Genomic DNA, 18896 nt, shown 5'->3' on the forward strand with positions numbered 1-18896 from the left:
TTCACCGTTTATGATTATGACTCACCCTCAGATGCCAGTACGAGAATCAAGCTGCGACGCCTGACTTGCAATGACCAAGATTTGAACCTGTGCCCTTTTGGGCATTGAGAGGGCTGGAGGGTTGTCAGTCAGAGGCAGTCTATAGATATTTTAAATGACTCGTTTATATGTTGTAATCTTGCATCACAATGATCAACCAATCAAATAGCTTAATAGGTTATAAGTTATTTGACAACAATTCTGCAAAGTTGTTATGGAATTGGGTCATCGCCAGGCTATGGTCGTATTAAGCCGGCGTTTTGAACATGTACATGTTTGTTAATCCATGCATCTCTCTGAACTGCTGCTATCTACTCTAACACGAGACAGTCCAAACTCAACAGACAATCAGTTTAACATATCAGCATTAAGCATCAAGTAATTTTAAACAACATTCGAAATTGCTTGAATAATTTATGGAGCTGACAATATATGAAGCGATTTCAAACTACGATATTCAAAATTTCTCGAAGCATTACATTGTTGTAAGTAAAAGTAAACAGCCAATAAAATTAATAATAAAGCGTATAAATAACATACACATATAAATTAAATTAACTTAAACCATATATAGTTTAATTTAGATCGAGTTGCTCTAAATACATTATTTTGTCACTCCTACCACTGAACATATGCGCTACTACTTGTCACTCCTACCACTGAACATATGCACTGCCAAGCCTGTGGTCCAAAGAATATGCCCCTCAGGTAAAGTCTTTATAAAAACCTCTTTTTACTGATTATTACTTTATTAGTTTTTTACATTTATAATTTAATAATTTATAATAATAATTTATATTTTTATGTTTATGCATTTTGCTATGCTATATAGTATATTAAATATACATGTAATTGAAGAAGCCATTTTGGTGCTTTGCAATTAATTAAACAAAATGTTCTGTCTTTCTATAAGAATATTTACTTCAACCTACGATGGTTTCAACATATGAAACGAATATGGAGTGGACTAACTTCTCATGTAAAGGTTTGAGTGTATTACAGTGGTAGCCATTATTATGAGGTGTTCTTACTATTATCATCTTAAATAACCTTTAAAAAAATTTTAATAATGCCAAAAAGTTAAATAAAATACGAGATTGCTACAACAGAAAATAAAGCAAAAAAAATAAATGTTATTGTCTATCATTTTTCAATGAAATGAAAAATGTAAAACATAGCATGCATTAATCGTTAACCAGAAGTTGAAACAATTTATAACTAGTTGCCTTGCCCCCTCAGTTACATTCTTATAGAAAACTGCTGTTTCTATTTCATACCATAACAATTGCTTTTTCCAATTTTAAAGGATTATGCAAAATAGTTCGAACTGTATGATTCAAAACTTGATTCAATTTTGAAAAACAAAAATTCTTGATGACCAATATTGACACTGAAAAACAAAAAGGTGTACATTTTCATAATGACTAGATGAATGTCCAGTGTTGCATGCATAATTAAAAAACAGCTTATAAACAGTGGCAGGTAATGTAGTTGCCATTGGCTAAGTTGACTAGTTAGCCAATTGCAAAATTAACAATGGCTAATTTGATTAAATTTAGCTTACTTATATTGGGAAACTTACTATCACAAGAGCTGTAATGCCAGCTCAAATGGTTTTAGGCGTATTTTAACTGATATAAAGAATATGACTACAATTATTCCATTGTATATCGCGATGTAGCTACTTGGCTTAGTGGATAGAGCACCTGCCTACAGACCAGGAGGAAGCGAGTTTGAATCCAGTGCAATGCAGACTTTTTGTTCTTAAAGAATTATTGCTCTAACTGGACACACGAATGACAGATCAACAAACAGGCAAATGACAAACACTGAGATTTATAGATGTAGATTTTTTCCGATGTTGCTTTTTTAAAAATACGTTAAACATCATTATTGACAAGCAATGATTTGATTTAAATTTATTGAGTTTGATAATAACCTTAGACAAAAATTATTCTATTATTATGTTTAAAATTTTTGCTTGTCTTTTATCCAGTGTTTAAGGCAACAAGTTTTTTTCACTTCTATAACCTTTTCTCCATGGTTTAGTCAAAGAATTGGTCAAATACATGAATACAGGTAAAAGAATACAAGGATCAACTCCTCATGTTTATCAAGTCGCTAAAAAGCTGAAGTTTGACGAATTTTCCTACTTTTGAGTGGTAAGGTAATTATAGAAACAATAACTTTAAATTTATATTTTCAAACAACTTCTATAATAATAATACTAACACAAGAAATATTTTAAGTAAAAAATAATTGTTGGTAAGATAGAAATCAATGGTTTTTGTTGTTCTGGGAAGCTTAATACCCAGAGATATCGCGATAATTGGTATACTATATATAATTCGCCTTGGATATATTACTCATTAATCACCCATATTCAGTTTTGTATCAGTGTTTGTGTGGCTATGAGCCAATGAATCATTATTTGAGAAGAGTTTTAACTACAGACTTTTATGTTTTGTTACTATCAGACCATGAACCAAAATGCGTTATAGAACTTACTTCTTATGGACATGTCACCAATACAAGGAAAGAACGCATACGAGCGAAGTACAGACAACTCTTAGGTGATATCGTCAATGTATAACATACACGTGCTAATAGGAATTACTTGTCCTTCACGGTTATGTGTATAATTGTTATTTCATAAATATCTCAGCCACTCGTTTTTGGAGAACCACTTACATGTATACGTTTTAATATTTGCTGTTGTCTACCAAGTCTTTGAGAACAAACACCCTTTTAAAATCTGTTACCATTTAGTCAATTTCAACTCAAACCAATTTATATAAATTTTTACATGTGTTTAAATGCCTGTACCGCAATGAAGCCTTCATCAAATCCTTTTTTATACACCTTTTATTGAATCACGTTTATTATATTGGCAATTTTTAGCACACATCGCCATACTGTACACTACTCTAATATCCATTATCTCATTTTATATTCAATTAATGTCTATTATATGCATTGCTTCTGAGTACAGTTGTACTAATTACTCATTATCATTGATGAATAACTAGTACATGTCCCTCCCTCTATCCCACGCCATATTTTTTTTTAAAGAATGTCGTTGCTGTCATTTCTGTTTTCGCTCATAAAAATACAGTATATCGTCTATTACTTATTCATTTTTTCTAATTGAAAGGTAGAGAGATTATTCGAAAGTATTACATGAACTCGTGGTTTCATCTTGAACAAGCTTTCCTACGAGAAGCTGAACGGAAATTATTGAGATTTGGCCTAAACAGATTTGGAAGTGCTTTGACAAGAATAATGATAACCATTTCAAAAAAATTAATTTTTGTCCGATTTAAATTCGGAGATTCAAAAATAAATAGAGCCTGTGCGATTAATTCCTACATGAACTGACTGGCAGTTCCTTTGTTTGGTGGTGATTGTCATCACATGTTTGTGCGTGTTTGGATAAAATTGGTTTGTTTGGAGAGGCTCATTTTTGGGAGACAGTGCCGGTGCCAAATTTTGGTCTATGACCTAGGACCAAGCTTTTGCCGCCACGGTGTGTTAAAACTAAAAGGTCATACTTTAAACATCAGTGAAGTTGATTTGAAGCATCTGTTAGAGAATCTTTGAATCAATTCAGGGAAGTTGAATCTGATGAAGTCTGCTAACTACCCATAAGTAGAGATTTTCACTAGGTATTCATGGTGTGATAACTTAACTAGTCCTACAGATGGCTTTTTAGTACCTCGTACAATCTTACTATTTTAATAATACATGTACTTTTGCAAGCTAATGTTATCCTTCCTAAATTATTTTTATTTGTTTTTAACACTAAAATACAAAAGAGTTATTAAAATTATAATTTTCTAACATGCAATAGTTAGACAAAAGGATATTAGCAAAGTAAGAGTGTTGTCATCAAATGGCAGCTATGGAAGATGGTGTTGATATTATTGTAAACATGGATCTGTTTAGCCACTCCATTCACTGAATTGAGTGGCTGAACAGATCCATTCACTGAATGTCCACAAGCTAGATTGTGCTTTAGCCAATTTATCTTGTGGACCAACTCACCTACAATTGATAAAATTGTTCATAATTTAATATGTATACTTGATGACAGCATGTTTCATTACCTGAGAAAGTATATTTCTCCAGAGATATATCTTCTTGTTAAAGATTAAAGTCTACTTGCCAGAAATGTCAAAAAGGTTAGTTTCAAAGCCTGTACTGAAGGAGCCAATCAAATGTGAATGTGTTACAGGGTCCAAAGCGATTACCCTACAAAATAGAATTGGCTTAGACATGCATTAAATTTATATTGCACACTCTGTAGAGATCAAGTGTAATCATGTCATGGTTAAGATCAGTTTCATTTCACAATGATGTCTATTATTATTTAGCCTTAACTGTGATACTGACTACATCTTCGCTGACCTTTAATCATACAATAACCTGATGTTGAAGCCAGGGGTCACACCTCAAACTTGTTGTTACACATATTGATATTTCTGTATAAAACTGTGTTCATTCATATCACGTACACATATTCTATGTTGATATTCATGCTTATTATGTTCAAGTATTTACACTAAGGTCAACTTCAGATCTAGTCTTAGAAAATTGAAACAAGTCTGTTATATAATGATTGTGCTGCAACATTGAGACATCACAATGAAATGTTGAACAAGGATTTTAAATGTAATTAGGTCTTGCACACGCTGTTGTCATTGTCAGGTCTAAACTTGACAGATATGCTGAAGCAAGAAATTCGTTCAACTTAATCCTAGTGCAGAGACCTTTGTCATGCAGGAGAAGTCTTTTCTTGACATCATACAATGATTAATTCAATTTTATGGAGACCTAACAGATTATATGTTAATTATGCTGAATCTTTATACGCAAGCACATCCAGTCTGTTTCTATGGTTACAAATTATTTTCCAGCTCATCGACTATGCAATTGCTTAGTTTCAGAGCCATGCGCTTGCTTTAATTCATCAACTAACCAAGGTAGTGAGGTCTATAGCACTATTGTCTCACAGGCTAAGCTGTTATCCGTTACCACAAGCTGAGGTTGTAGTAGCTAGTCTCTGTTGGACTCGTGAACCCAGCTTGGTGGATTTTCTGACTATGGAATATAATCAGATCCTGGCACTGGTGGCAGCCTTTACCTGCATATATGGTAGGTAGAACATACTCGTGTGAACTTTACTAACATAACTGTGACACACAATGAGAGAGCACTAGTTAGAGTGAGTGTCAGGTAGCATTACCTTGTTGACAGCTGAAGTATTCGTGTAACTGAACAGCTAAGAGGTCAGAGGTTACAAAAGAAAAACTTCTTTTTAAAGAGAATTCTTTATCTCAATACCTCTCCGTACACAAGCCATTCATTGAGTTGTATCATAGCTGAGTTCTAGTAATGTGTTGAGGTTTGTCTGGGCTACACACCTTTTTGTGTCACTCTAAACTGTTTGGCACATGCTTTAAATAGCCCCATCACGAGATTAGCGACTTCCATTGCGCTGCTTTTTGTTACATCATTTAAGAATAAAAAAGATCGTTGGCAGTATTTTCAGCGTCACAATACAACAGACAATGTAGCCAGGCCTTAGTTTGCAGTAAGAGTGTCGTTGAATCTTAACTACGGGCGATGTAAAGTTTACACGAAAGTTAGAAATAAGTTTCATAGTTTTACGCTTTGGTTTTTGCAGCCTGTTCCAATAAGTGATATGTTACTGACAGGGTTTGCAAACTTAACCTGTAGAATTATCTCTCTGATTAAGTGGGAGATTCCATGTCGTCAATTTTATCTTTGATAAAAAGTGTGGTCAATAACTGCAATATGTATAATGGAATGAAATTAATCAACCTATGCCTGAGGTGTCAAGGTCACTTAGGCTTTAAAACTCTTGACTCTGCAATGGAATTAGTCAAGAACAGTTTACAAGCCGATGTGAAAAAATGAAAAAGCTTAACACGCTAAAATTGTTACTAATTGTTAATTGGCTATGGCTACATGTTCATTTATAGTTTTAGTGTAAATTCTCTTCTGCTAGCATTACATTGCGCAGAAAAAAAATTCTACTATCAGAATTCACTAAACAGCCTGGGAAATTACGAGATTTGAAAAGAACTTTTTGAAATAGATGATGTAAGCATTGGAGAGATCAAGTTCCAACTCTCTTCTAGTTCACCTGGTTCATCTCGTTGCTACATCTCTACTCCTTTATTACCAAATATATTCTTCGTATCTTGTAGCACCCAGAGAAGCCTATGCTCAAGGAAACAACCAATCGTACGAGTATGTAGCACACTTCAAATTTCTCTTGTTTGTTTTTATTAATGCATTCAGAAATTTACGGTAATAGATGTGTGTATGAGCTGTTGAGTATTGAAGGAGTATTTCGTATTCATCTCCCCTTGTTGTCATACTAACTACTAGTAGTAATATCTTTAGAAACTAGTCATACTATGTATTCTTTATGCAACCAGCCTAAAGGTATGTTCTAGAAACCTTCCTGAGTATTCTAGACAATCCCAGCAGCACAGCAAATGACATTTTTGGGATTTCTTACTTGTCAACATTCGGTTTGATCAGCTTCTCTTTGACATTCATGACTGCGCCTAATGCCCCAACCCCGATAGGGTCGGCGCGCCTAATGCCCCAACCCTGATAGGGTCGGCGCGCCTAATGCCCCAACCACGATAGGGTCGGCGCGCCTAATGCTCCAACCATGATAGAGTCGGGGCGCCTAATGCCCCAACCACAATAGGGTCGGCGCGCCTAATGCCCCAACCCCGATAGGGTCGGCGCGCCTAATGCCCCAACCACGATAGGGTCGGCGCGCCTAATGCCCCAACCACGATAGGGTCGGGGCGCCTATTGTCCCAACCACGATAGGGTCGGGGCGCCTAATGCCCCAACCACGATAGGGTTGAGGCGCCTAATGCCCCAACCATGGGTAGGGTCTGGGCACCTAATGCCCCAACCACAATAGAAATAATCATTACAGATCATTACTCATCAACTATCATGTGTATGAAGAAGTCTGATCTGGTTACCCATCGAGTTGATGCAGTAGGATCTTGATGAATATGTGCTTTTCAAACAACTTATTTTTATGTAGACTATATATTTTATGTGTTATATTTACCGATTATGAACAAAACCTTTTTTTAACCATTTTTCTTGTGGGCATTATTACTGTGACTTTAGATGATAAGCGATATTTGCTGTTTCTATTGTTTTTTCGTCATACGTCGGCTTTAATCTTTTGAAGTTTTGTGTGGAAACTATAAGTTTTTGCAAATTAAAAAAAAATTCAGCGAAACTTATGATCATAGAAAGTTTTTGGTTAGCTCATTTGATGTTTCTCACCAATTGGGGCAGAAAAAGCATCTAAATGTCTCCAAAAAGGCCGACGACCACAAACAACTACTTTGGCCTTCATTTTATTGGTTTATTCAAGAAAAATTCATTTTAATTGCAATATGACAATTTCCTTTTGTTGTTCATGAGAGTGTTACATGAATTCTGCTTTTCTATTGGAGGCTTTTAACCAAATACAGTTGAACTTTGATAATAAAAATTGCAATTATGGTCTGCGATTGTCACTTCTGCTTTGGATAATATTAGAGCGCCAATGGAACTATGGGCCGGTTTTATTTTAACGGAAGTAAAGAGACCTCTGCTATATCAAGTTGGGTTATTTAGTTATGCATTTTGAAGTGTGATACAAATTTAGTTTTCTGCGATTAAAATACTCAGTCCTGATTTACCCAACTCTATTATATACCAGCTGGTATTCCGGAAGATCTGAATATGGTGCCTATTGTTCGGTGCAGTCAGCTGCAACCATGCTCGTATGTTTGCCTTAAGTATCTCTGGTGCTAATCTCCAGTCTGATAAGACTAATCCAAAAAGTATAATTATGAAATAATATATGATATATATATTTCTGAATGGCCGGTTTATAGTTCCTTCAGACATTTTTTAACGAAACCATTCTAGAAGGAATTGTGAATCAAGGACTATCGCCCTAGTGTGAAATAATTCCACTACTAGATGCTCATATGATATGTTTCTACATATTTTTGGAGAAATATATTATTCTACAGCATTCTCCATGAAAATCATAGATCAACATGATCTGGCACTCATCACTTTTATGGTGGCTTATAAAGTGGTTTTCATACTATCCATAAAGTAATGTAAGGCAACCTCATTCTATGATACAGAACTTGATTGAGTTAGTTTATGGTGGTCTTGTACTGTTCTTAAAATCCCACAGCAAGTAATAAGATTTCTCGCAGGTTGATACAGTGTTGAGCCAGTTCTGAAAAAGTTTATATTATAATGAGCCAAGCTTTTTAGTTGCAAATAAGGAAGTGTGATTATCTTTTTAAACTGTTTCATGCCCGAGTGTTGGGGAGTTTACTGTATATAGTTGTGTACTTTACTGTATTTACGAGTTAGCTCTGGTGGGTTGTGGATTACTTACTTACTTACATTACTTGTGAACCTCTACATCTTACATTTTTTAGCAAAGTTGATTTAAAGCCTCTGTTAGATAATCTCCGAATCAATTCAGGGGAAGTTGAATCTTACAAAATGGTTTTCATGCAATCCATAGAGTAATATGGAAGTATCAGCTATAAAAATTGTGAGTATGAATGTGTAGTTAAAAATGGTTAAAAATTATTGATTAAGTACTGTAAGTATTGTTTTGTATTATTATATATTTATTTTAAAAATACCAATATAAAAATCAATAAACCTATAAAAATGTCAGCTTGTCTTGGTTATGCCTATTCATCGTCAGCTAAAAGCCAACTCTCAACACAAATAGACGGTAAGTTAGCAAATTTATGATATCCAAAAAGTTTGGCATCACTCCACCAAAAAAAGAGGGCAAAATATAGATGACATTTGCTTCGCCCGTAAAGGGCTAAATTTATTTTTCCAAAATTCGGATGAGCCATTTGAAAAATACAACGCCAGCCTCTATTTAAGCGCTACCTCTAATTGACCGCCACTATAAATGAGGGTTGAAAGGATAAAAAAGTAGAGCGCCATAGTGTGCAATTAGAGGTTTTACGGTAACAGAGAGTGAAAAGGTCTGCATATATAGGTTACTTTAAATAAAAAATTAAAGGATGTATTACTAATACTCCCATACATACTAAATTCATTGCACTTTTTAAATAAAACACTTGTTTTTGAAAAATTGACTTGTACCAGCTGTGAACATATTCATAGTGTTAAAGCTGTTGCCTTACAACAGTAAGTAATATTCGTTGTTTCAATTTTAGTAGCAACCATTCTTTTTTGTAAAATTAAGGTAATGGTTTTAGATGTTTCGTTTATCTATCCCATTTTATTTATCAAATGATGATTTTCAGCTTTTTAATTTGTCATAAATAATATTGCTGGTTTTAGTAGAGCTCTAAAGTAGCTAAAATCAATTATTACATATAATACGAAAATAAGTTAATTTTTGTTTGTGTAAATTGTGTGATATAAAGTAGATTATGATGTGATATCAATAATTTTGTGCTGTCTCTCGGATACTTGACAGGAAACAAAATAGAGAAATGCATGATTGCAAGGAAAGTTGCAAAAACCTCTTGTTCAGTTAAGTAGATATATACACGCTAAGTTGCTGAGAGTCTGATAATGAAATAAAGGTGCTTTAAGCTGCGTGTGCAGTGTTGTCATGGAGAAGTTTATATGCAATCTTTCTATGGCAACATGCATACCATAGCAGTTGACTTGAGCTACTAAGCCCAAACCTGCTGAATCCTGACACGGATATACAAAAGTACTTTAATACACAGAGAAGGAGATTGTTTCATCTATCTTGCTGTAGCTGTGGGTAGTCGTTACATGCTAATCCCAAGACTGAAGGTATGTTTACACCAGGCCGATTTGTTGGAGTTATGTTTTCGCCGAGAGAGTCGGAATTGGCAAGGTTTCTGGTCTGTTTGCAAATTTAAATACGCTTTTGCAGACTTTATCAGAAACCAACTCAACCTTCGACGGTCCAAAATGTGTCGCAGTTTTTAGCCAATGAAATACAACATCGATATCTATTCCATTTTAAGCTCTTGTCAGCTTAAACTCCAAAGGAGGTCACTGCATCGCTACATACCATGTACATGTACAAATGTGCGTAATTATTCTAGTACTTATTAATTAGTACTGATTTTAAATCGTTCTGGTGTTAATGTACCTAATGCTATTAATAATACTTTTAACTGATCCTTTGGGAGAACCGCATACACTGTCATTGTATTTCTAGCGCAATTGCTAGATATGGTTGGTCAAACTCATGTTCTGATAAATCGTTCTGGTGTAAATACAGCATCAATACTGTAAGTTCTTTAAACATGGATGGAGTTTTGCTTTATAAATGGAAAAGCTAGCTCTGCTTACTGTTAACTCTATGAGTAGTTCTATGAGTGAATCAGTGAGCTCTGTTACTTTCTAGTAGTTTATGAGTAAACCTACGTATTAGAGATTTGTTCTCATCAAATTTCTCAAGAAAACAAATGCCGTAGGGTAAATACCAAATGGAATATAGGTATAGATGGAATTATATATTTTTTCTGTATATAAGGTTTTGCTTAGAAAGCTGATTATTAACATCATTTACGGGAAATGTTGTAAAGCATTGATACATATTTAAGACAAACTGGTGAACTTGGGTAAAAATACCAAAATTTTTTGTAATTGTAACTCTTGTCATTTTATGCATTTAGTCATTGAGAGCCAAAATATGTATCCTGTCGGTGACACGCATAGCAAGTAGGTTGTCACTAAAGCAAGGGTGGTATGCTTCCTATTTTTGACAACGATAGCAGGTATGCTGATATTGACAGCCACAGCAACCATGTCATGTTGACAGCCATAGCAGGTATTCCGTCAAGTTGAAACTCATGTAGCTTTACTTTGTTGTATTCTTTTACTATTCAAAATATAAAATGTTTTGAGAAAAATATTGAAGTTTATTCACATTTAGCTAAGAGTCACAATATACATGTAGTCTTCTTTGAGATAAAAAAGAATTAAGTTGTATCACGCACCTTTTGTGTAGGTCGACTGCTAGTTATATAAGGAAAAGCATCACCATAGCAACCACATCATAATTTCTTAGTCACACTCTGGTAGTGTTAGCATTTGGCCATTTCTCTCTGACATGTTAAGATGGAAAATCTCTCTTGTAGAAATTGTGAATTTGTATAACTTCTGAAAAGTTCTAACTCTTCATAAAAAAGTTCATAAGAAAGGTCGCCGTGAATGCCTGATTCCCACATGGAATGACTTTCAGAAAAACTTTTCACTTATTCATAAAAGATGTCTGAATTGTTTTAGAACTCTGCTAGCTAGCTAGCCAATAATAAGATGCCAACCTATACATAGATTCCTGTTGTAAGATGAGATGGTTTAAGCAATTGAAACACATGTTAACATAATTCTGCCCTTTGATTGGTTACATATGCATGATTAAGGCGCTTCGCTGGCCGAGTTGGTTTCCTGGTCATTGTATTAAAATTGTCGCAATCTCCTTTAGGGTGGAAAAAGTTGTTTACAGGTTAATGACACTCTTATATTATAGCAACACTTTAATAATTTGAACTTTACGAAGCAATTATTTGTATCTCAGCTTAACCGAACGTATTTATTGCATAAGACGTTCTGTTCAAGCTGACACATACACATTTCAGAAGTGCCTTTCATTTCTGCTTGTATATAGTGTGTACTTTTATGCAATATTCTCTTAATTGTTCGCTGCATGCAGCAGTTCACCGTTCTGTTTTTGTAACTGTGACCCGTTAAAACCATTCTTCACTCTGTAGAGAAAAATATATTTATTATTTAAAATATGTACGAAAAAAAGATTATAGTACTAATATATAAATCCAAAGTTATTAGTAGTTTTTCTTACTTTACAATATCCCCTATATTCATGACTCGATGTATTAAATACTTGTAATTATCTCCCTTGCTTATGTCATGTATTTTCCTGCTCCTAGATACTGTACATTAACATTAACCAATTGGCTGATAAAAATTGAATCTTACTATTTAAGTATCTTCAGGCATATTTTTAAAAATCTTTTTTGTAATATGAGCTGTGTCCATCTGTCTGTCTGTCTCAGCCACGTTTAGAATGTTAAAAAAAGATGGCGCTCAATAGGGTTTGAACCCGCAACTTTTAGCTTGGTAGACAGACTACCACCTACACCAATCGACCACTTTGCCATATTGCGGAATAATTGTGCAGTTAGTTATTACACCTGATGATCTCTGACAGAACATCAGACAGTCGGTTTACTGGCATATATAGTTATAGTAGTAGGGTTGTCATCTATAACCTTATGAGTTCAAGAACAAACAGTCAATAGCAACAAATATTACATGTACTGTATATTAGAGAGATCTGCTACATCTATGTCATATGGTTGTTGGAACTGTATCTATCTTCTATATATCTATCTCTAAGTGTTGGTGTGTAGGTGCGTCCAGCTATACGTAGATATAGCTATAGAGCACGCTGATTATTTTACCGCTGCGGTCACGCTTTACGATGCCCCTTGTTAAAAAATATTTTTTGCAAGGTTCAATTACTATATCTGGGGTCAAGGCCAATTCTTCTCACGGGGACAACTATATTGTCTTCATGGGAAGAGCCTCGATATTATCTCCCCGTTCGGTCAGACAAAGACAGTCTGATAGCCCATTTTTACATTTGTACCGGTATCGAGAGGTACCAGTATCGTCGTATTCAAAGTTTTGATGGATAGCTTCTGGTGGAGCAGTAACTTTTTTTATATACATGCAATTCTATGCAAGAATTGTTATTAATTCAACATATTCACGATTTTTGTTTATTTTTTTCAGTTCGTATTAATTGTATCGTTACCGAATCATCTTTTATTGTAATCGTAGCAAAACTAATTTAATTTAGCTATTACTTGCTAATTATTTCACATTCACATCTAAATGAACAAATATGATGCTTATGATGCTTATGATGCTTATGATGCTTATGATGCTTATGATGCTTATGATGCTTATGATGCTTATGATGCTTATGATGCTTATGATGCTTATGATGCTTATGATGCTTATGATGCTTATGATGCTGTTGTTTTTGACATTCAAGGGTAAAAGTTTTAAGCATTTGTACTATAACAGCAAAATAATAGTTGATTTTATTCTGGGTGCATTTGAGACTTCATTGGTGGGTCATTATTATTATTATTATTAAAAGTGCACGTATCCTGTTTTATATGCTGTTGCAAGCTAATATGCAAAGTTACTGAATGAATCCAGTGAATACCACATTACAAGTAGCTTTATGCCCATCTATTAGAATTAGAGTGAAATATTTTAAATTTCTGTGTTCTGATGTGTTTGCTGGTGCATTGCACGGCTCTAAAGCGCTGAGTTGATGTCTAAGGAACTTATATCCACAATTATAACTTCCATAGCTGGTTAATTGCTTCACCAATGTGGAATGTCACTCGCCATGTTCTGAAATACCATTTAAATGCCAAATCTTTAGAAAATTTAAACTTGTGGCAGTTTAAGCAAAGATTTTATTTCTCTTTTTTGTCATCAGTTTTTGGTTTATAGCCGAACAAATCACAGCAATATATTACAGCTCATAAATAATGCCTTCACATGCTTTATCTCGTCGCTAGTAGCATTCCACGATGTATATTGAGTGAAATTGTCTATTTGACACATTGCTTGACACAGACTAGAACTTTTGAAATAATGCTGCATCAAAGGTACTTTTACGCACAATTTTCTATTACACTTTTATGTCTATGGCAATTTTCATGACTCTGTAAATTTATTACTAACTGGTTATTTTGTAGAAAACTGCAGCCTGCCAATCGTAAGTAGATCATATTTCCATTGCAAGCCCGTGTCTTTATCTCTTCTTGCTCCTTTGGAAGGTTTATTCAGTAAATTTGAATATTAACTGACACATTGTAAATATGCTTGTATTATTATAAATTGTATTATTATTATTATTGTAAATCATGTGCTCCTCTGTTTTTAAAGGTCAATCCGTCTTCTATGTTTGTAAACATCTAGTCTTTGCTGGCTTTCCATTCATTCCTAGCAATTCAAGTGTAAACATATATAATATACAAAATTAATATTTTTGTCCTTTAAGATGTGACTTTGTTTGTATAAGAATATCTTTAATATGTGCTATAAGCTACCGAAAACAATATAAAAATAGAAGCATATCATAATTGATAAGAATGTTTGGAACCATTTTGTTCAATTTGATTCTTTGGTTGTTTCTTAATAGCAACCATAATTTTATCAGAAGTCGCTTTCACCATGTTGTTTGGTTACTGAAAATCTGCTCTTTCGAAGCTGCCTTTTAAACTAGATAGCCGTGGCATGCATCACAGATAGCTGCTAGTTAGTTGAGCTCTCCAGCAAAAGGTTTTCCTTGTGTGACTCACTTAGTAGTCTAATCTTTCTCATCACTAGGTAAAGCACGCAATCATGATATATTAATATCTTTCTATGGGTATCTCTAAAACGCCCCAACCAATGGACCTCAGGTCAGCTACAAAACTAATGAAACATGGCATGTCTCAAATAAATGATAGGAGTTTTCCACCTGATTAGTAACAAAATTATTCAGCTATATAGCGGATCTTATAGTAACTTGATTCAGGTTGTATATTACATACGCCTTTATTAGCTCTCTGTGTACATTATAGCGACCCGTAAGGACGTTGTTTAATAGACATATGAAACATTTCTACTTTAAGCAAAAACATCGGCAATTATTTTTGTTATTATCAATTTTTTAGTTACAGACATACAAACTATCACTCTATCAGTGATCATTTTTGTTCACTGGCCACTGTTATAGGTAGTTTTCTGAAGATGGGAACTCATGATTTCAGTTTTTAAGTCTCATTAAAAGGCAGCCTGTATCTTATCGTGAAATACTGTGAACAAGAAGTTGCCTAATACAGAACATCTCTAGGTCAAGGGTTATACCAAGTTATGTATTTGCTTGAGGTTTTTGGTTCCTCCCAGTACTATTACTAAAGTATCATAATTATGAAGCTCCCACCCTCATTTAGAGGCTGGTTTTTATACTAAATGAGTGACACTTAACGCCCTTCGGTGCATTCTCTAGTTTACAATAAAAAATAATCTCCTAGCCAGTCATAAATATTAAGGCTGGAATTCCTTTGGAGTCCTTTGGGAGTTTTTATGATCTGTCAGTAAATCTCCCCATCAATCACGCCTGGGTGTCTCGACTGCTCCTCTCCCTCTAGCCTTCATGTTTAGTAGACTTGAACTTGTTGTGTAACTGATCTTCCCACGAGCTCCATAAGCTTTTCAACTTTTTATGTTTTTGCATTCTTTCATTAAAATGATTCTATCTCTACAGAAGTACATCTAAAGACGCCATCGTTTGATTATGAAATCTTGTTACTGGCTGCCGAGTCTCTCTGTCAAGCTAGTTGCTTCCTGTTTTGTGTCTTCGACTGTTATCTATGTGATAGTTTTTATCTGTAGAGGATGTCTTCTCAGCTCACTTGAGTTACAGTAAGAATAATAGCTGGCACTTCAGGGTGCCTCGAAATAATCATTAAACTTTTAAATAAAAATCATAAAGAAGCTTAAGATCTACGCAATGTTTTGACTTGGTGTCTGGTTTAAGCTTAAAGTAACTAGAAGTTAGTTAAAAAACTATCACCTAAACCGGCGGTTGGTAGTTTCATCTATAGGTAATGATGCTTTCGACGTCTGTAAATACCATTTGGATACCAAATGTTTGAAAAAGTCAAACTTGTGACTGAAATTAAATTGTTTATTTCTATTTCTTCATCATCATCAATTTTTAATTAACAGCTGTACTTGAACAAACCCCAGTTATATATTATAGTTCATAAAAAATGTCTTCAAATTCTTCCACCTGTCATTAGTAGCATTTTACGGTGTATATTGAATAAAACTGTGTATTAGAAAAATTGTCTGGCAGATATCTTACCTACAGGTTAAAACATATGAAATAATGCTTCATCAAAGGTAATTTTACTGGCTGATTCACTGTCACAACTTTTTGTGTAGCCAATAAAATAGAGAGCAATATATTGTGGTACTGTGTGTGTGCTTTTTGAGTTTACCGGTACAATCAAGGAGAGGTGACCCCTATTTGTTGGTTCAGTCTAGCTTATGACTGCAATATTGGCTTATAATCTCTGCCATTTATTGTGTAAGGAATGGGCAAATTCAAATGAACTGTTGCTGTTTGTTTAGCCAGCTTGCTAGTCACATGATGTAAAACACTCGCATATCTTGATAGACCAGAGCTGAAAACTAGATGTTCTGCTCACTAGCCCGTGCTCATCAGATTGACAGGCGGGCAATAAGCCCAACTGTGCTGATATGGTCTACATGTAGATGTGACAAGTGTTTATATGTCCCTCACTTTATAGGATTAACTAGTATAGATGACAATCATTTTGAGGCTAGTGGTTACAGCAGACATACATGTATTTATAATTTTAATTTACATGATGCGCTGCCGCCTTCTTGATGAATTGACAAAAAATCTGCATACATACATGCATATACATATATTCTATTAGGGTACGTATGTTCTAATATGGTGCATATGCTCTAATATGGTACATATGCTCTAATATGGTACATAAGTTCTATTAGGGTACATATGTTTTAGTAGGGTACATATGTTCTAATAGGGTACATATGTTCTAATAGGGTACATACGTTCTAAATAGAGTACCTATGTTCTAATAGGGTACATATGTTCTATTAGGGTACATATGCTCTAATAAGGTACATATGTTCTAATAGGGTACATATGTTCTAATAGGGTACATATGTTCTATTAGGGTACATATGCTCTAATAAGGTACATATGATCTAATAGGGTACATATGTTCTAATAGGGTACATATGTTTTAGTAGGGTACATATGTTCTAATAGGGTACATATGTTCTAAATAGAGTACCTATGTTCTATTAGGGTACATATGTTTTAGTAGGGTACATATGTTCTAATAGGGTACATATGTTCTAATAGGGTACATATGTTCTAAATAGAGTACCTATGTTCTAATAGGGTACATATGTTCTATTAGGGTACATATGCTCTAATAAGGTACATATGTTCTAATAGGGTACATATGTTCTAATAGGGTACATATGTTCTATTAGGGTACATATGCTCTAATAAGGTACATATGTTCTAAATAAAGTACCTATGTTCTAATAGGGTACATATGTTCTATTAGGGTGCATATGTTCTAATAAAGTACATATGTTCTAATATGGTACATATGTTCTAATAGGGTACATATGTTCTAATAGGGTATATATGTTCTAATAGAGTACATATGTTCTAATAAGATACATATGTTCTAATATGGTACATATGTTCTAATAGGGTACATATGTTCTATTAGGGTACATATGTTCTAACATGGTACTTATGTTTTAATAGGGTGCCTACATTTTAATAAGGTAGATACGTTCTAATATGGTACATATGTTCTAATAGGGTAGATATGTTCTAATATGGTACATATGCTCTAAAATTGACTTCTGAGATGTTTCTGAACATGTTTTTCATTTTTTAAACTTGGTTTTAACGCATCATTACTAAAACCTTACGTTGAAAAATTGACTGGAATTTTTTGGATACTGCTTGATTAGGCTGATAGCGGAAGTAGTCCTTGACTTTGTAGCGCTGGCTAGCGATTCCTGCAGTAAAAAGGTTGAAGCATGCAGTGTTCAGCTTTCATTCAAATATAATCAAGCTAATTTCTAGTTGTTGGTTATTTTGCTTACAAATCAGCTGCAAGGGATTGCAATTATTTTTTAGCAGTCAGACACCTTAGTTTCACCTTCACATACAAATCTTCCAATAAAGGATGCAAAATTTTAGCTCTGCCCTTGAAATAATTTCTCACACATGATGTCCAAAACGGCTTTTGCTGCTTTGTAAATTAATACATGTGCACACAACTCTCCTTTACATGTTTTGTACTGTCAGATTTCAGTTTCAAAATCAAGGGTTTCAAATTTACAGAAAAACAAACATGTTTGTATCACTTCTTTAAAGAATCTAAGAAACCATCTAGGGGTTACTCAGTCTGATTGAAGCCGTGGTATTGCTGCAAAAAGTTGAAAGCCTGTATCGGGAAAAAATGCACACATTGGAGATAAAATATTAAAGATGTTCAGGGTAAAAATAAAAGCCTTTATGTTTATTTAAAGTTAGAACAACTCCTTATTGTTGTTACTACTTCTATCACTGTCTATCCAATACTTCACCTCCGTTCACGCCTCTCTTAATTGCATAATTGAAGAAACGATAAGATTCTCATTTTATTGATGGTGTATTAATTTACTTTAACTTAGTATTTCACATTGTTTTGCTATAGTTATATATAATGCTTTTGTTTTAATGGTGTATATAACTACCTGAAGCATGTATCATTCATTTTCAGGCTTTAGAATGAATTAAACAAACCATAATTTATTCTTATAAGAACAAATAGTTTTTACATAGTTTTTACAACATAGTTTTTACACACAAAGCAATCTTTGAATAGATTAATTTAAATAGCGAGGTTATACAGTATATATATATATATATGTATATAATTGAAAAATTGTTTCCTCATCCCGGCTAACGCGTATGGGTGGTAATTTCTGCTCTAACTCGGGTCGCTTACCTGAGACCTGAGAGTTTGAGCACTTGCCTCAAGATCTTAGCTGTTCCCAACAGCGCACTTTTCTGCAACTCACCTGAGTTGATTACTGCCGGTATTTGGGGAAGCCACATTTTATGC

At 34.2% G+C, this 18896-nt stretch overlaps 1 protein-coding gene across 1 annotated transcript in view; it reads left to right on the forward strand.

The window, feature by feature from the left end:
• Positions 1-5045: 5045 nt before the first annotated feature.
• The window catches only part of LOC137408359 (uncharacterized), a 35879-nt gene continuing 22028 nt past the window's right edge, over positions 5046-18896 (forward strand). Inside the window, exons 1-3 of the mRNA XM_068094857.1 lie at positions 5046-5193; positions 6273-6315; positions 13905-13924. Coding sequence (XP_067950958.1) covers positions 5142-5193; positions 6273-6315; positions 13905-13924 — 115 coding nt within the window. The 5' untranslated portion in view covers positions 5046-5141. The remainder of the gene's footprint in view (positions 5194-6272; positions 6316-13904; positions 13925-18896) is intronic.

This window comes from Watersipora subatra, chromosome 11, assembly GCF_963576615.1.
Source record: "Watersipora subatra chromosome 11, tzWatSuba1.1, whole genome shotgun sequence".
NCBI lineage: Eukaryota > Metazoa > Bryozoa > Gymnolaemata > Cheilostomatida > Watersiporidae > Watersipora > Watersipora subatra.